The 15599-nt window shown below is 43.1% G+C and overlaps 2 protein-coding genes across 3 annotated transcripts; one reads left to right on the forward strand and one right to left on the reverse strand.

The window, feature by feature from the left end:
* Positions 1-475: 475 nt before the first annotated feature.
* On the forward strand, positions 476-4255 carry c1qtnf6a (C1q and TNF related 6a). Its single transcript, XM_069676106.1, has 2 exons — positions 476-674; positions 1638-4255. Exons 1-2 carry the CDS (start codon positions 476-478, stop codon positions 2189-2191), a joined length of 753 nt encoding a protein of 250 aa, XP_069532207.1. The 3' UTR covers positions 2192-4255.
* A 4326-nt stretch (positions 4256-8581) lies between these two features.
* Positions 8582-14230, reverse strand: LOC138604471 (carbohydrate sulfotransferase 12-like). Of its 2 annotated transcripts, none has more exons than XM_069676414.1 (4): positions 13850-14230; positions 12078-12224; positions 10826-11005; positions 8582-10222 (listed from the first exon to the last, which is right to left on the reverse strand). In XM_069676414.1, exons 1-4 carry the CDS (start codon positions 14213-14215, stop codon positions 9674-9676), a joined length of 1242 nt encoding a protein of 413 aa, XP_069532515.1. In that variant the 5' UTR covers positions 14216-14230; the 3' UTR covers positions 8582-9673. The 2 variants fall into 2 exon arrangements, with proteins under 2 accessions (XP_069532515.1, XP_069532514.1); XM_069676413.1 differs by having other exon boundaries at positions 12078-12230.
* Positions 14231-15599: the final 1369 nt, after the last annotated feature.

Genomic DNA, 15599 nt, shown 5'->3' on the forward strand with positions numbered 1-15599 from the left:
TCCCCTTTGTTTTCCCAAATTTCCTGGCCCCTGTTTCTGCTTTTTTGGGGTAACAAATGTTTTCTCTGGCTCAGACTGGAAGTTTCCTCCTTCTCCTCTCCGCCGCTCTGGGAGCGACATCCAGGACACATTATGATCTAGTTTTCTGAGCAGCTGCTGAACAACTGATATTTTGACGAGTACAATTTAAATTTACAAATTAAATAAAAGTCTGTCTGTCTGCTACTGGAAGTTTTCCTCCCTTTGTTTAAAGTGGTGATTTGTTTATTTTGAGACTAATTTAAATGTTTTGGAAAAGAGGGATCAAAGACACACATCATGTTTTCCAGATGAGTGTGTGTTTACTGCTACATGTCCTGATTTCTAGGAAGAGAAAACTGGACATATAATCACACCACCAGAGCCTGTCATTGGCTGTTAAAGAGTCTAAATCATCTTCAGATCTTTCTCCTCCTGTCTGACTGTGTTCACAGAGATGTTGGGCCTCCTCCTCCTCCTCCTGTCCCTCACCTCCCCGGTGGTCCTTGTGCCTCCTCCCAGCGCTCCTCCGGTCCCCTGCAGGCGCTGCTGTGATCACCTGGAGCCAGAAGAGGGCAGCGGAGCGTCGGCTCCATCAGAGGGGTTCGGACGCGTGCCGGAGGTCCGCACCTACATCAACATGACCATCCTCAAAGGTAAATATCTACATCTCTGTATCGGCACATTACAACCTGCTAGACCATTTTTTTCTTGTTTGATGCACCACAGAATATGACCAAATTTAAGTTCACATGTGTTGACTAATAGAAAGAGGTTTAAGAGGATTTAAGAGAATATTTATTAAGTATTGTATTTTGCAAAAACGCGGGACTTCCAAAAGACTCCATTGTGTTTCTGACAGTTAAGCTACAGCCTTTATAATTAAGTGTCTCACAGGTAACTATAAAATGTGGTTTTGTTTCCGTCCTCTGTAATCAAACATTTCTTTATCAGCAAAAGCAAAGAAAGGAGCGCCTCCTGGGTTCCACCAGTTGAGGCGCTCTTTGAAAAAGGATGTCGCAAGCAAGCAACGTTTATTTATATTTATACAGCAGCTGTTTACCAGCACAGTCAAAGAAAAGAAGGCAGGGTCCAGGTTTAGCTCAATGGTTGCGGGGCCATGTTCAGGGGCGGTACGTAGTTTGCATGCGGCGTCCATGGGTTCGACTCCCATCCTCGGCCCCTTTGCTGCGTGTCCTCCCCACTCTCTCTTCCCGTTCCCGACACTATCGACTGTCCTCTGTATAAATAAAGACCCAAAGAATCTTTAAAAGAAGGCGGATAAAAAATATAGAACAAAGATGAGACACCAGAAAAAAATATAAAAACTTAAAACTTAAATTCTCGCGTTACCTAAGTGCTTCCTTCAACAGGTGTTTTTTTAGTTGCTTTGTAAAAGAGACCACAGAGGCGAGAGACCTCAGGCTCACTGGGAGACTGAGGAGCTCCCGACTAAAACACGACCTCCAGGTTTAGACAGAACTCTTTGTTCTACAATTAAAATGCCTTAAAACAAACTCTGACGTGCTTCAGCATCACGCCTTTGTTTGGTTTCATGCTGTACAGATATCTTTATTCCTGATGTTGTGCTGAAGTGTGACTTGTATCACTCCATGCAGGTGACAAAGGAGATCGGGGCGACAGAGGGACACCAGGTAAAGCTGGACCCGGAGGCCCTCCAGGCCCCAGAGGTCCCGCAGGCTCGACGGGCTCTAAAGGCCAGGCCGGTCTTCCAGGAGACCCCTGCAAAATCGAGAACTCGGCCTTCTCCGTGGGCCGTCGCAAATCTCTGCACAGCCTGGAGTCGTACCAGGCGCTCGTGTTCGACACGGTCTTCGTCAACCTGGACGAGCACTTCGACATGTTCAAGGGCAAATTCGTCTGCCGCATCCCGGGGGTCTACTTCTTCAACGTCAACATCCACACGTGGAACTTCAAGGAGACGTACCTGCACATCATGCAGAACGAGACGGAGCAGGCCATCGTGTACGCCCAGCCCAGCGACCGCTCCATCATGCAGAGTCAGAGCCTGATGCTGGAGCTGGAGCTGAGCGACGAGGTGTGGGTCCGTCTGTACAAGAGGGAGAGGGAGAACGCCATTTACAGCGACGACGTCGACATTTACATCACTTTCAACGGATACCTCATCAAAGCGAGCGCAGAGGGAGAGTGAAGACGGGATCGGACTGTCGAGACGCACAACAAGTCACTGTAAAAATGTCCTTTTCCTTTTATACTGAGGTACAAAAGACAATCAGCATGCTCCAGCTGGGTCGTCTGAATTTAAGCTTTAGCTCTTTGAGAAAATGTGAAGAAATAAACTCAATCTGTCATCATCCAACTGAAAACTGTCAAATTGTGAAAGTATCTGGAGCAGATTCAATCTCTAAAGCATCAAAGAAGCTCATTGGTTCTCTTCCCACAAGGTAGAAAAGGATAAAGATACCACTCTTTTGTTACTAATTTATAAATCCCACCTGGAACCAGAAGCTGGTTAGCCTAGCTTAGCATAAAGCCTGGAAAAGTCCGGCTCTGGGCAACGGCAACAAAACGGGCCGACCAGTACTTTTAGGGCCTGTGTCCACTAACAGCGTTTTTTGTGCTGTCCAACAAACGTTTCTCACCGGCTCTTACTGTTGCTAGGCTACGAAAGTTGTCCGGCAGGACTTCCACTTCCCTTGGTATTGATCGTTAAGTCTGTTTTAAATCGCTCTGTATGCTTCATATTTGCTTTTATTCCCGGAAATTTTACAAAAGAAACCCATCATGGTGATGAATCGTGTCCTGCATTAGCAGCAGCTCGTGGAATTTGTACCCTCAAAAAAACGAAAGGCTTAGCTTCTCCTCCGCCTTTGTTGTTGACAAAGTTGATATCAGAAGTCCCGCCCCTTCTTGATTTTGATTGGTTGGTGAGGGAGAAGTGACATTAGCCCTTTTTACACTGTGGTTCCGTCTCAGCGTCATAACAAGCTCCGCCGTCACGCAGCCTTTGACATTTTACATTGGACCAAGCAACGCCTGCGTAAAGCCCGCTAGTGTGTGTTTCTAAATAGCGTTCTGGGGATGCGGAGGCAAAACATGTGCCACTATTCACACCACCATTTAGCCTCTGTGCGTTTTACACAGAAGGCAGAACGTAACAGAGGCGTAATAATCCCGCCTTGAACTGGCAGTGTAAAAGTGACATTAACGAGCGCAGCGGTGTTCCAAAAGTATTTTCAACTGAGAGCACAGCGACAAAAAACAGCTGATGTTGAGGGTGCTTTTGTGATGAAAATGCTGAACTGCATTGTTTTGTAAAGAAAAGAGGCGCCAGCAGTGCAAAAAAACACAGTTAGTGGACACAGGCCCTTAAAGCTTTCTGATTTGTTGTATCTTGTTTTGTTTTTTATCTCTCCTGTTTAAACAAAAGACATTTTTCATGTAAAAATCGAGATATGTTTAGTTTGATGTTTACAGAAAATGAAAATTAAGTGATCATATTTTGTAATTATCTATAAAAAAAAAAGCAACAAAGCAAAGGTTAATGACATAGGATAAGTTCAGAAAAGTAAACAGAATCACTGGTAATAAGGACTGATTTGTAAGTGGTGCTAAAAATGGTGCTAACTGAACTTTTGTTACTCAAAAGTGATGTTTTGTAGTTACATTTATTTGACTCAAAGGTGCTCACTATCCTTCCTCTCCTCCTTTTATTACAGGTACGTGAAGGAAGATAAACCGTGTACTGTATGTAAACCAGAGGGCAGACAAAGTCAAAAGGAAATAATAGAAAATACACTGATGCCAATTGTGACACAATAACTTGCAATTAATGCAGATACACTTCCCAGTATTGATACTACTTAAGAATAACCAGCAGTATACATTTAGTTATATTTAATATAGCTAAACTAAAGGAGAAAAATGTGTCAGTGTAATTCTGATTTTTGGTTTGTTTCTAATCACTTAAGTAGATTTAATTTTAATGTTTTTCTTTTATGTAGTTCCTCACCTCGACCACTGGGGGGCATTAAACCCTCATTATTCATCTGCAGCAGGGTAACGTGACTCCTTATTAATATAATACTCTTTAAAAGCCACTAACATACTGTGTTTTTACATGATTTTACTGACGTTGTTTCAGCCACAGTTTACATGTTTCTCACTCTGACCACTAGAGGGCGGTGTCCACTGTAATGCTCTTGTGTCGACCCCCCCACAGAGTCGCTCTTCAGGTAAATCTTTTGAATAAAACAAGCACAACCGACCGCAGTGTCTCCTGTTCTGGTTATTTTCAGACCTACACTTCTGTCACACCGGCACTGCTGCCTAAAGCTCACGAACACAACAAAGTCTGAAGAATAATCAATGAAGGGAACGTGAGAGGAACAGATTACAAACAGAAGCTGCTCTCATGTGCAGACATGTGTTAACACAGATGATGTCACTGCCTCAGGAAGGCTCTTACAGTACAATGCAGATGTAGATAAATATGGCCACAGTGACACCTTCAGGAGGTCGTAGAGAGTTGCTGAGTTGTTACCTGGTTGACCTCTGAAAATTGAGTTTATATGTTGCAGCTTTGCCCCGTCCTACGCCGTCTTGATTTCTTTGACCTTTCTAACGAGTCGTTTTGTATCTCACATAAGAAACACATCATTCACACAAAGTGTCATAAACGCATCGCACTGACTGTACACCTTTGGTAGGTTTGCTCGTCAAGTTTTCAGGAGCAAAGATCCGGAGTTTTCTTTGTTGTTGCTAAATTTGTCGGCATTTCCTGTAAACATTTTTGTTGGCTGACGGATGCAGTTAATCTTTTCCTGTTGTCCTGACTCTTCCTCCCTTAATCCCAGAAGGTTTTCATGTCTGTCTTCAAGACACAAACTGACTGTTCAGCCTCATGAAGGTGAGACAACACATGGAAACAGCAGGTTTATATTAATCTCATGCCTATACAACCCAATATAAATCTCGTCATCATTATATCATCTAATACAGAGGGAGAAGATATCCTCTTGTATTCAGTTGAGACGAGACAAAGAGAGGTTATTAAATTTCCCATCATGCCCCACAACCTTTATTTCTCTTGTACAAAGACCAGATGATGCATGACACCGTAATACTGATGAAACTGAATTAATACTTTTCATTTTCCGCACGAAAAGAAACAAAAGAGTCTCTGTGATAAAATATACGTCAGTTGGTTCTGTTTAACAATTTAATGTTGGAATTGAAGGTCAAAGTGTATTTCAGGGTTTGGCACATCATTTTTTCCCCCACAAAAGCATCGATGCAGTTGAAACTCACATTTCCAACACTCATTTTTTCCATTACACTACTCGTAGGTTTCATTCTGGTAGTAATTAGGCCGTTTTTTGCCTTATAACGTCACAAGGTGTTACTTTCACTTTCAAGTTGAGAAATCCAGAAAAACAAATGAGGCAAAACTCCAAAGTTAGGTGAAAACAACCCAAACAGCGGTGATGTGGGAGTGCCTGACGAGTATATACAGCTCCGGAAAAACTAAAGAGAGCACTCTAAATGTTGCTTAAATCAGCATCTCTCTCAGCCCATTACAAACCTCCTGAATGTGATTAAGAGGAAGACGGATGGTCACAAGGCATCGAACAAAGAGTGTCCTAACGTTACCCAACAGCACTCTGAACTTCCTGAAATTAAACATCAGTATTCTGTTGTTTAAACATGAACATGAACGTGTTTTCTTTGCATTATTCGAGGTCCGAAAAACAGCTTTTGGTTATCTTAAAGTAATAATCTCGAAGATTTTCATTTAACTAAATGTCTGTTAAGTCGCCGAATGAGGTAACACAATGGTGATTGAGCCTATGGCCCACTGATGAAAGCCTTAGCATTTGCAGTACCACGGACTGGGTGTCTGGTGCGACTTTCATGGAAACAATCTCAAGCGGCGCCAAGTTAGTGACGCGTTCTCCATCAGCCAGCAGTGGTTGGTCTGCCAGAGAGGGTAGGCGGAGCTAAGCGGCTGCTTTTCCAGTCTCTGCAAGTGTTGCGAGTAAACAGTAATCTACAATGGCTGAACAAACAAAGAAATCGATGACTACAGATACAACTTCAAAAAAAAAGAAACAAACTCGACGCTCAGATGAAGCAAACAGTCTGAAAAGGAAAGCGACCGTCAGCGAGGAAAATCAAGAGTTACAACCGGAGCCAACCGTGGACGTCACACATGCAGCACTGTCTGGATATCTGGGAAGTGTGCTCCTGCAATTACTGTTTATCCCCACAGGTGCCGCCAAAGAGAACGTATTTGAGAGTGTTTGATTGGGAAGTATCGTGAGAAATGTTTACAATAAAACTAAATTTCATTTAACAGAAACACAAACCTTTAAATAGAAGAATCAGAGAAAAACATCTTTGCAGTGGTCTCTTCAATTTTTCCGGAGCTGTATATATTTAACTCAGCATAGACCAGCTTTTCTGTGTGGAAAAAAACCACAGAGTGATATGCTAAATAATTACATCCTTACCACAAGTTTGATCAAAATAAAAACAATACAGTGAAATACTGCGATTCTTTTTTTTTACAAACAAATAATCCAAAAGGCATCGAGACAACACTGGTCGACAATGTGAACGTGTACATCTTCAGTGACTTGCAGAATCCGGTGGCACAGAGCGTGTCCATGACATCACATACAGTACAAAACACACATGAATCCTGCCTGTGTTGAATGACACACAGAGACACAAGCACACTGAGAGAGTCCTCAGAGTTTCTGCTGAAGGGCTGCTGTTTTCCTCTTCTTTAAAGTGATAACCACACATGACGAACAAGGCCCAGTGTATCAAATGCACCTTGCTGTGGCTTCATACAGCTCTCACTATGTTCAAAGTAAAAATTTTGTCCTTCTACAAAAATACTTTTTTGTTGCTGTGTAAACTTTTGCAACCAAAGGCACTGTCGCATCTTCTTCTGGAAAACATGTGGCCCGATCCAAGCTCAGGTCATGATCCGATTCATCCTGACTAACAGGATCAAACATATGCTTGCAATAATACTGACCATAGCCTCATGTTGCATCAAGTTCATATGCTATCAGCTGAACGTGTAGCATTGCATTGCACATACCTTATGTAATGTGCTCATATTTATGCTACAGGATACTGCGTGCCAAGAAAACGCTGCCCAAAAAATGCTCATCATATTTCGCAGGCGGGGGCAACAACACTGTCTCGATGGACTGAAACACAAACATGATAAAGACAGGCAATAAGAGGACACGTTCCCTTTAGAAAGCTGGCCATTAAAACACACAGAGGCCCACCTGTTTACATCGAGCTGTAATGCAAACAGAAGAATGTCGTAACTCCAGTTCTACGTCTCAAACACAAGCTGAGACAAATCCAGCGGTGCATTCCTGGAGCTGCTGTGCTTCCGTGTGGCGAGGCCACAAAAGCAGCATGTGTACCACGCTCAAAACTATGCTCAAATAAAGGAAGCGGTTAAAGTGATGTCTGAAATGTTCCTCATGATAATGTTCCAGGTGTGAAGAAGCATCTTCTTGATGAGGTATAAAACAATGTTTTCTGAGATGGATAGCTGTCATTAGTCTGTATGTGCAACATAAAAATCCCTTTCATGCACGTAAACATTGCACTTAACACAATGTGAAATAAATTAGATGACTTACACTCTATCGCAACTACACGTTAAACTAATCTAGTAACACCTTTAAATGTAAATTTCCTGTCAGCTGCACTGAAGTCAAAACTACAGACGTTTTCTTCTTGCCAATACGGATAACTAGACGCGAGTATTGGCCGATACGGAGTAACCCTCCTCCTCTAGTGTGGTAAAAAGATATCAATAATATCAATGAAAAAACACTGATTGTTTTAAAACCAGCTGATTTTTGGGGGGGCTTGGGAAGGTCCCAATCCACAGGCTGCAGCCTTCAAAGGAGGCGGTCAACGGAGGATGCTCCATTCATGGTCTGCGTAGACCGTTAACGCTGAACTGAAATGAGACGGTCTGGTCTACTCTTGCGTCACCAAACACCGCTCCTGTCGCCTAGCAACAGGTATCTAGCGGGCTAACTAGCTAACATAACTAACGTCGAGTAAGTTAACCTATTATTTTAAAGATAATTTGTTTCAAGGGCCCTTTCGTTTTCTTAAACATGTGTAAAGCGAGCTACTCGACTGAGTTGAAACCAAAAACGTTTACATTTTAAAGTGTATTCCTCGGCAGTGTGAAAGTCCGCAATTTCGTTTGAATTGGCGCGCAATGCATCTCGGGATACGGTGGGCCGCGAAGGATGCACCCGATGGATCTTTTGCGGCCGGGAACGGCGGACGCATTTGTCGGCTGCATCTGAAGGAATCATTTCACATAATGTTGCTGTAACAGTAAAACTTAAACTAAGACAAAACGTTGTGACTGCAACATTCTGAAAATGTTTCCAGGATGTTATTGAAGATGTCAGAACGCCTTTTATAAAACATTTGCTCAATGTTACATAAAAACAAAGAACATGCTCACTGCAACATTCTGAGGATCTTTTCAGGATGTCAGTACGGCCTGAACTACCAGAACGTGATTTAAAAAATGTTCCTGAATTGTCAACAAAAGAACATTCTCACTGCAACTTTCTGAAAATGTTTTCAGAGAACGTTCTCCTAAAAGGAACATTCTGGGAACCAAATAAAAACTTCCCGCTCAGAACATTACCAGAACATCGCATGTAACATTCTTAGAACAAAACATTTCCAGCTGGGAACTCTAATCATAAGAGTATCATCGCAAACACCTAAGAGTATGATATGTATCAGTCATAACACAACTGTGACATCTCAAATGACAGACGAGGCGTGACATCAGAGTTGGAAGTGCAAGGCCCCGATCAGACACTACATGGTTCTTGCAGTGAGAGGCTTAATATCCGAGTTGTCTCCAGTCGCCTGCAGCTCCTCGTGTTTTTGCAGGAGTGCTCTGAACGCTTCACGTTAAAAAAATACTTCACTTCGAAGCGGAAAAGCGCCCATCATCATTCTGCGCTTTTTTTTCCTGCATTGTCTAAATCAGATTAATTAAGGAAGTCCTTCTGTTGTGGTGACAAGAAAGCTAACACTTAAAAACAAACTAGAGGAGGCTTCTGCTGGATACCCGCAGCTATATGATTTTTACCAACTGTTATTTGAACAGAAAGCAGGAGTGAAGGGAAACGAGTGCTACTTGAAACATTCAGGTAGTTGTTTAAGTGATGAGATTGGGCTGAATTTTTACTTTTGTTGGCATTAACAAAACAAATTAGTACCTGCACCGTGTCAGATCAGGGCCTAAGTCACTCAGGAGGATTCTTTAACTCAGTTTTGAGTTGAAGACGACACTGAATGTGCATCATCTTAGGGCCACATGCTGCCTCCACATCCTGCCTCCCGCCTACATGTGTGCTTTTTTTTTATCTTTGTGGTTTAACACTAAAAATCAATAACGACGATTACCTGGTTTCACCTCGTAAGTGTGCTTCCTAAGAGGAGTGTTTCCTTAGTGATGTGCACATTCAGTGAAGAACAGATAAGACCAGAGGACAGAGGGAGGTGTCGTTGTTGTTGGAGTGTGGCATTATTCATTACATAAAAAACACCGTGTCTGTGTGTGGTGCGTTCGGCTTTGTAGAAACATGAGTCACTCATTGAGGATCCACTCCGGTCTGTCGTAGCCAAAGAGCCTGAAATCAGGCTCGTACAGCTTGTAGAGTTCTCTCCGCGCTTCCACAGGCACTGTGCTGAACCAATCAGCCTCCCAGCTGCTGGCTGTGAGGTTCCTATGGGAGGTGGGGAACTCCACCACATTGTCCACCCGAAGCTGTCGCAGCAGGTGCTCTGCGTCCTCCTCTGCCGTCTCCAGGTGGCCCACAAAGTCATACTGAATCTGGCATGGGTGGCAGAGCCGATACACCTGCCGCCAGTGCTCATTAAAGGGCATCTCTTTCTCTGTCTGAGGGTCCAGGAGGTACTGGATGAAGTGGGAGAAGGAGGGGTGGATACCAACACTGAACGCCTCATCCACAGAGGCAGGAGGTGTCGGCTGGTTGCCGTAGCGGCGCAGCATGACCTGTGCAAAGCGCCGATAGAAGTCTTCGTTGCGTAGCTCAAATTTATTCCTGTAGGCGGAGATGAGGCGCACAAAGGGGTCCCGCACGAAGAGAAACTTGGTGTACTTCTTCAGCTTCACCTTCAAAATAAATTAAATTTTATTAACACTTTACTCATTTTTACTTCACAACTAATAACATGTGTGGGAAGTGACTTTCTGTGACCTCTGCGTCACAGCGCTCAGAGATTATTGTGAAGTCTGGAGCAGTTCCACCAGAAATTCTCAAAAATTACAAACGATGCCTCGAGTGGGAGGCAGAGTATCACCGCGAGTAAATAACAGCCAGCAGATGTAATAACATGACACTGATATCATGATGTGACTCTAGCAGAGAAGGTGTCTTAAAAATGTTTGTGTGTGTGAAATAGCTCAGTGAGGAGCGATGCACCTCCAAAATGCTGATGATAATTTAGCTATCATCGTGTTGTAAATAAAACATCAGATGTTCCAGGCAAGAAGCACATGCTGTTTGTAACGGTTTAGCAGATGTCACGGTCACTTTCACAGCAATTCATGCAAACACTAAACAGTTGCAGCCTTCAAGCCCTGCACCTGAGGGTTCATCGTGCACCATGCAGCACATTTAGAGAAATATTACAATAATAAACATGAGCTACTTTGTTATATATTGTTATTATTATCCCCATATGGTGTACAATACAGTGTTAAATTTGAACAGACCTTCATTAGGTGCTTTGCAAACTTTCCGTAACGTTTCCAGAACTTGTTGAAGGTAAAGTGCATGCTGCTGTTGTGGACCAGGTCCCTGGGGATGGCCAGCGGGTCTCTCTGGGGAACGCCGTCCCGCAGCATGCTTTCACTGAGGACGATCATGATGCGCTTCCAGTTACTGCACGCTACCTGAGAGACGGGGGCAGGGATCAGTGTTACAGAGATGTGGGTGGAAACTGGAAGAAATAGGTGGAATGGAATTTGCATAAAAACAATTCCTCAGAAACATCAGTGTGTGTGTGTCTATTTAATTTATACAGCCGCCAAATCCAAACAAAGGTTCTCTAATGCAGTGGTGAGCTGAGCCCCCTCACCCACACACGTACACCAAAACAATAAATTGATTCATTCCAAATCTGTATTGAAAATGAACACCAATCAGCCTATAGTTCGCATAGGTGTGGCCTACAAAGCAGCAGTTGCCATGGGAACTGCTCTAATGACACATCACATACAGAGCAGGTATAGACCGTACTCATACATGTAATGATATTTAAGGGGACCTTGGACAGTGCCAAGGAAAAACTGATTACCTCGTGCAGTACCAGACTCATTGGTGGACAGAAGTGGGAAACAGAGAGAGACAGAAAGAAAGCGATGGAATCTTTGATAGGTATAATAAGTTGCTCAAGTCCCTGTAACTCCCCTCTTGGCAATTTCTTTATATAGCATTTCAGCCAAAGACCTCGAAGGTTACATTTTTTTTGTTCATTTTTTGCTTTTAAAATGACCAGAAACCAGGAAGTCCTCACTTGGTTGGTTTAGACCGATTGTCCCCTGTTGGTAATATAGGAAAGAATGTGTGTGTGTGTGTGTGAGTGTATGTGTTTTGACTTAGCCTACTTTCGGGGACAAACGACAGTAAAAGAACAGTAACTAGGGGACAGTGAGGGTAAGTCTCCAGGAAATGAACGTAATGTAATGAATGTAATGTCCTGAAAAATGACATACATGTCCTTGTCCAAACTGGACATAAAGATTTGAGTATCTTTTTCTTGGTCATATAAAATACTACAACAGATTTTTTGAGCTCTTATTAAACATCAATACCAAGCTGCCTTTTTTCTCTAAGGGAACTACAAAGGCAAATAAAGATAATAGAAACAGTATGAAAACCTTTAACATATTGCCCAGAATTGGATGCCAATTAAAAAAAATTCAACAAACACAATGCATTTAAAAGATGAAGGCGTTTGCTTACCTTAGGAACATAGCAGTAGATGATACCATGCCTGTCATCCACAATGAGATGATCCAGCTCCTTGTTGGGGATGTCGTCAAACGACCTGTTTTTGCCAGGAAACACCACGCTGTCATTGGCGCACATCTCCTGAAGTAACCTCCGCCTCTGCTCCTGTGGTAAAGCAAAGATCAATTTAGCACTCCTTTACTTTTCCTTAAAGATGTGCATAAAAAAGATGTAATGACTAAATGAGATCATAAATTCAAAAGCCTTTACTCTGCTATCTGGATAATGAATAATCAATAGGTCCTGAGTCAAGGCCCTCTCCACCCAGTGCTTCCATTTATTTTGACTTATTAGACCTCTGCTCAGGATAAAAGAAAAAGAGTCGCAATCCTACACGCGCCAATAAGAATGAAAAAGGTGTAAACTCCCCTGGTCACAAACAGGTGCAACAAAATTAAAAAGAGACGCAGTGATATATTGTCTTTCAAACTCACAGTTTAAACACCAACACAGTTCACAGATGGAGTCATGTCAGGCAAAGAAGGCAAAAACAAGCGTGTGGGTGGGCCAAGGGTTTTAAAAAAGAATCTGAGACCTTTGGCTTATGTGAGCTTACGTAAGAAAGTCATCTTTATGTTTTTTAAGGTATCAAGGTATTTTTTTTTTAAATATTGGGATGAAATCCAAGATTTATTTGGCACAAATATAGAAAAAGAAAAGAAAGACTTTATATGAGAATGTTGAAATCAAATTCAGCTTCAATTTTGTCATGAGATCCTCATTATTACGAGGCTTTAAAGCTCCCTCCAATGCTCAAAATCACAATTTTGTCCTCTATCGCCTCTGGGGACAGCGGTGAACGTGCCGGGCGGGAAGCGATAAATGATTTCCTCTCAAGACTTCCTTTTCCGCTTGCTGCATTGTTACAGACAGAGAAACCGTTTTCTTGTGATTTACTTGTTATTAACGGGTCTTACCTTTGCCAAAACTTTAACACCCTGATGCAGATTTGTAAGAAGTAAAAATTCAAGCGTTGTCAGGTCTGTCCTCAAGAGGAGAAGAAAACTTTTAAAATGCTCGTTTGTTGAACGGAGGTCGGATCAATCATTTCTGATGCATTCGAGAAAGTCGGGAAATCTGAACGTTGAGCGGCTTTCGTGACACAGCGTCAAGGGTTAAAGTTAAATTTTAGATCTAGCACAGATTGTTAGCTATTAGCATGCAGATGTCTGTTTATAGAGATTAGTAAGAAGCTAAATCGTCGTCAGATGGCGCTGATGGGAGCCGGGATGGCATAACGGCAGATTACGTTCCGCCTGATTTTGCTCTCCTCACAGACTATTTTTCCTGCACATGCCGCAGCCTGCCGATACGCGATTGGTCAACATTACTTGGACTACAAGCGTAGTTCTTACAGAACACTTGCCTTCCCGGAAATCCACGTCCCTGCCTACAGATTCTACATTTCTACGTAGAATCTGTAAATACAGATTAGTAAAGCTGTGACAAGAACTGCTGCTGTCAACCAACCAATCAGGGCCCACAACATTTTTACTTTTGTATCAGAAAAAGCACATGTGGCACTGATGAGGTAAATGATGGCTGTATACAAGTGCTCTAAGCCAAACCAGTGAGTCAGCATGCAGCTGGTTACTGGCATGAATGAAATGCAGCTGTTTTTTTCCACAATGAAAAGTCAGGCATTAAGTAAAACCAGCCCAAACTGACAACTTAACATGTAATTCTACTGATATTATCACAGAAAATAATAAAAAGATATGAACCTGTCTCTCACGGAGCTCTGCTGCCAATGGAGTCAGGTGAATCTTCCATTCCCGTCGAGGTATATACCGCTCCTCTGCTTTCTCTGATTGGTTACTTGTGTCCGGGGGGACGGGGTCTGTGGGCTCACCAGTTCCTGGCTCTAAGAACTGGTTCACAAAGGCATCTATGTCTGACAGGAAGGACGGGGTCCGGGAGGTTTGAGGCCGCTGCGGGGGAGGGGCGTGTGGGATTTTGGGACCCGGCGACACAGGAGTGTGCAAATACAGATGGGACACTCCGACATCATCCCAGTAGATGATGATCAGGAGGATCATGAAGGCCGAGCCCAGGACCACGAAGATGCGGAACAACCTGGACGTTCCCATGGCGACTGCTGTTTGCTACAGGATCACCATAGCAACTTAGTATGACTTCACCATGGCAGCGGGTTGGAATAGCAGGTGCAGGAGTAAAACTGGCCATCCAAGGACTGACTCTCACCTCTGCTCCATGCCTGCAGCGCCCTGCAGACAGAGATAACACACAGAGAGAGAAAAAACAGCGTTACATAAAGTCCATCTTTAATATCCACCTTGATTACTCTTTTATTCTTAATATTATTTTTATTTAGGGGTGACAGGGCAGTTAGCGCTGTCGCCTCCTGGTTCAAATCTTCAGCGGCTTTTCTGTGTGGAGTTTGCATGTTCTCCCTGTGCATGCATGGGTAGACTCCGGCTTCCCCCCCACAGTCCAGACATGCTTGCTAGGTTAATTGGTGACTCTTAAATTGCCCGTAGGTGTGAATGTGAGCGTGAAAGATTGTTTGTCAGCCTTGTGATTGACTGGCGACATGTCCAGAGTGTACCCCGCCTCTCGCCCAACGACAGCTGGGATCGCCTCAAGCCTCCCGCTGTGACTCTGAACAGCATAAGCGGTAAAGATAATGGATTGATTTTTATTGTATGCAATATCACAAAATATACACCACTTCAATATTTTTACATCAAGCCCCTTCCCAGTCTTGTAAATGCATACGCACAGAAAGAAGCATGGCGTGTGTGTCACCACTCAGTCCTTCATCTTCCCTTCCAGGAACATGTCCATTTAAACTCTTAAATGTACAGCCCCGCATACTTCCACTTTGACTTCTCTTACATATATGCCAACCACCTCCATAAAAAAGCAAAAATACACACAAGCTCACAAAAAATAAAGAATTCAGCAGCATAAAGAGCAAACGACAAAACAGATTAAATGTAAACCTCAATATAAGCGCTGAGGCTGTGCACCAACACCTAAGTGTTTACGAGTGTTGCTGAATTCCTCGTGTTGTTAAACTGCTCCTATTCATGCAGCGATGCAGAGTCTCACACTCGCAAAAGCACTTAGATTTCAAGGCCAGAATCTTTTATGCGAGTGTATGAACAAGGTCTTCTTGCTCCTCTCTTAATAAAAGGAGCTTGAAAACTCGAGCAAAGCCGGCACGTCTTATTGGCTTCAAATGTTTTGACAAGGCATGAAGTGAATTTCTCCTTCACCTCTCTCAGTTGACTCTACTCCCACTCCCAGCAGTAAAATCACAGGTGGTTGTCAAATATCTGCATGCCATGGGGCACTGCATACCGTACAGTGCTAACTTTTGAATTGCACAAGTATCCCGCTGTACCCACGCTAGGCTTCCTATGGATTATGGTACAGCATCTGCACACTTTAATACTGAGCGCCACTGAAGTGATAAAAGCCCCCTATGTTAGCAACGTTTGAAAGAGG

Source organism: Semicossyphus pulcher, unplaced genomic scaffold (assembly GCF_022749685.1).
Source record: "Semicossyphus pulcher isolate SPU_LCO1_2020_fin unplaced genomic scaffold, fSemPul1.0.p SCAF_25, whole genome shotgun sequence".
In the NCBI taxonomy this organism is placed as follows: Eukaryota; Metazoa; Chordata; class Actinopteri; order Labriformes; family Labridae; genus Semicossyphus; species Semicossyphus pulcher.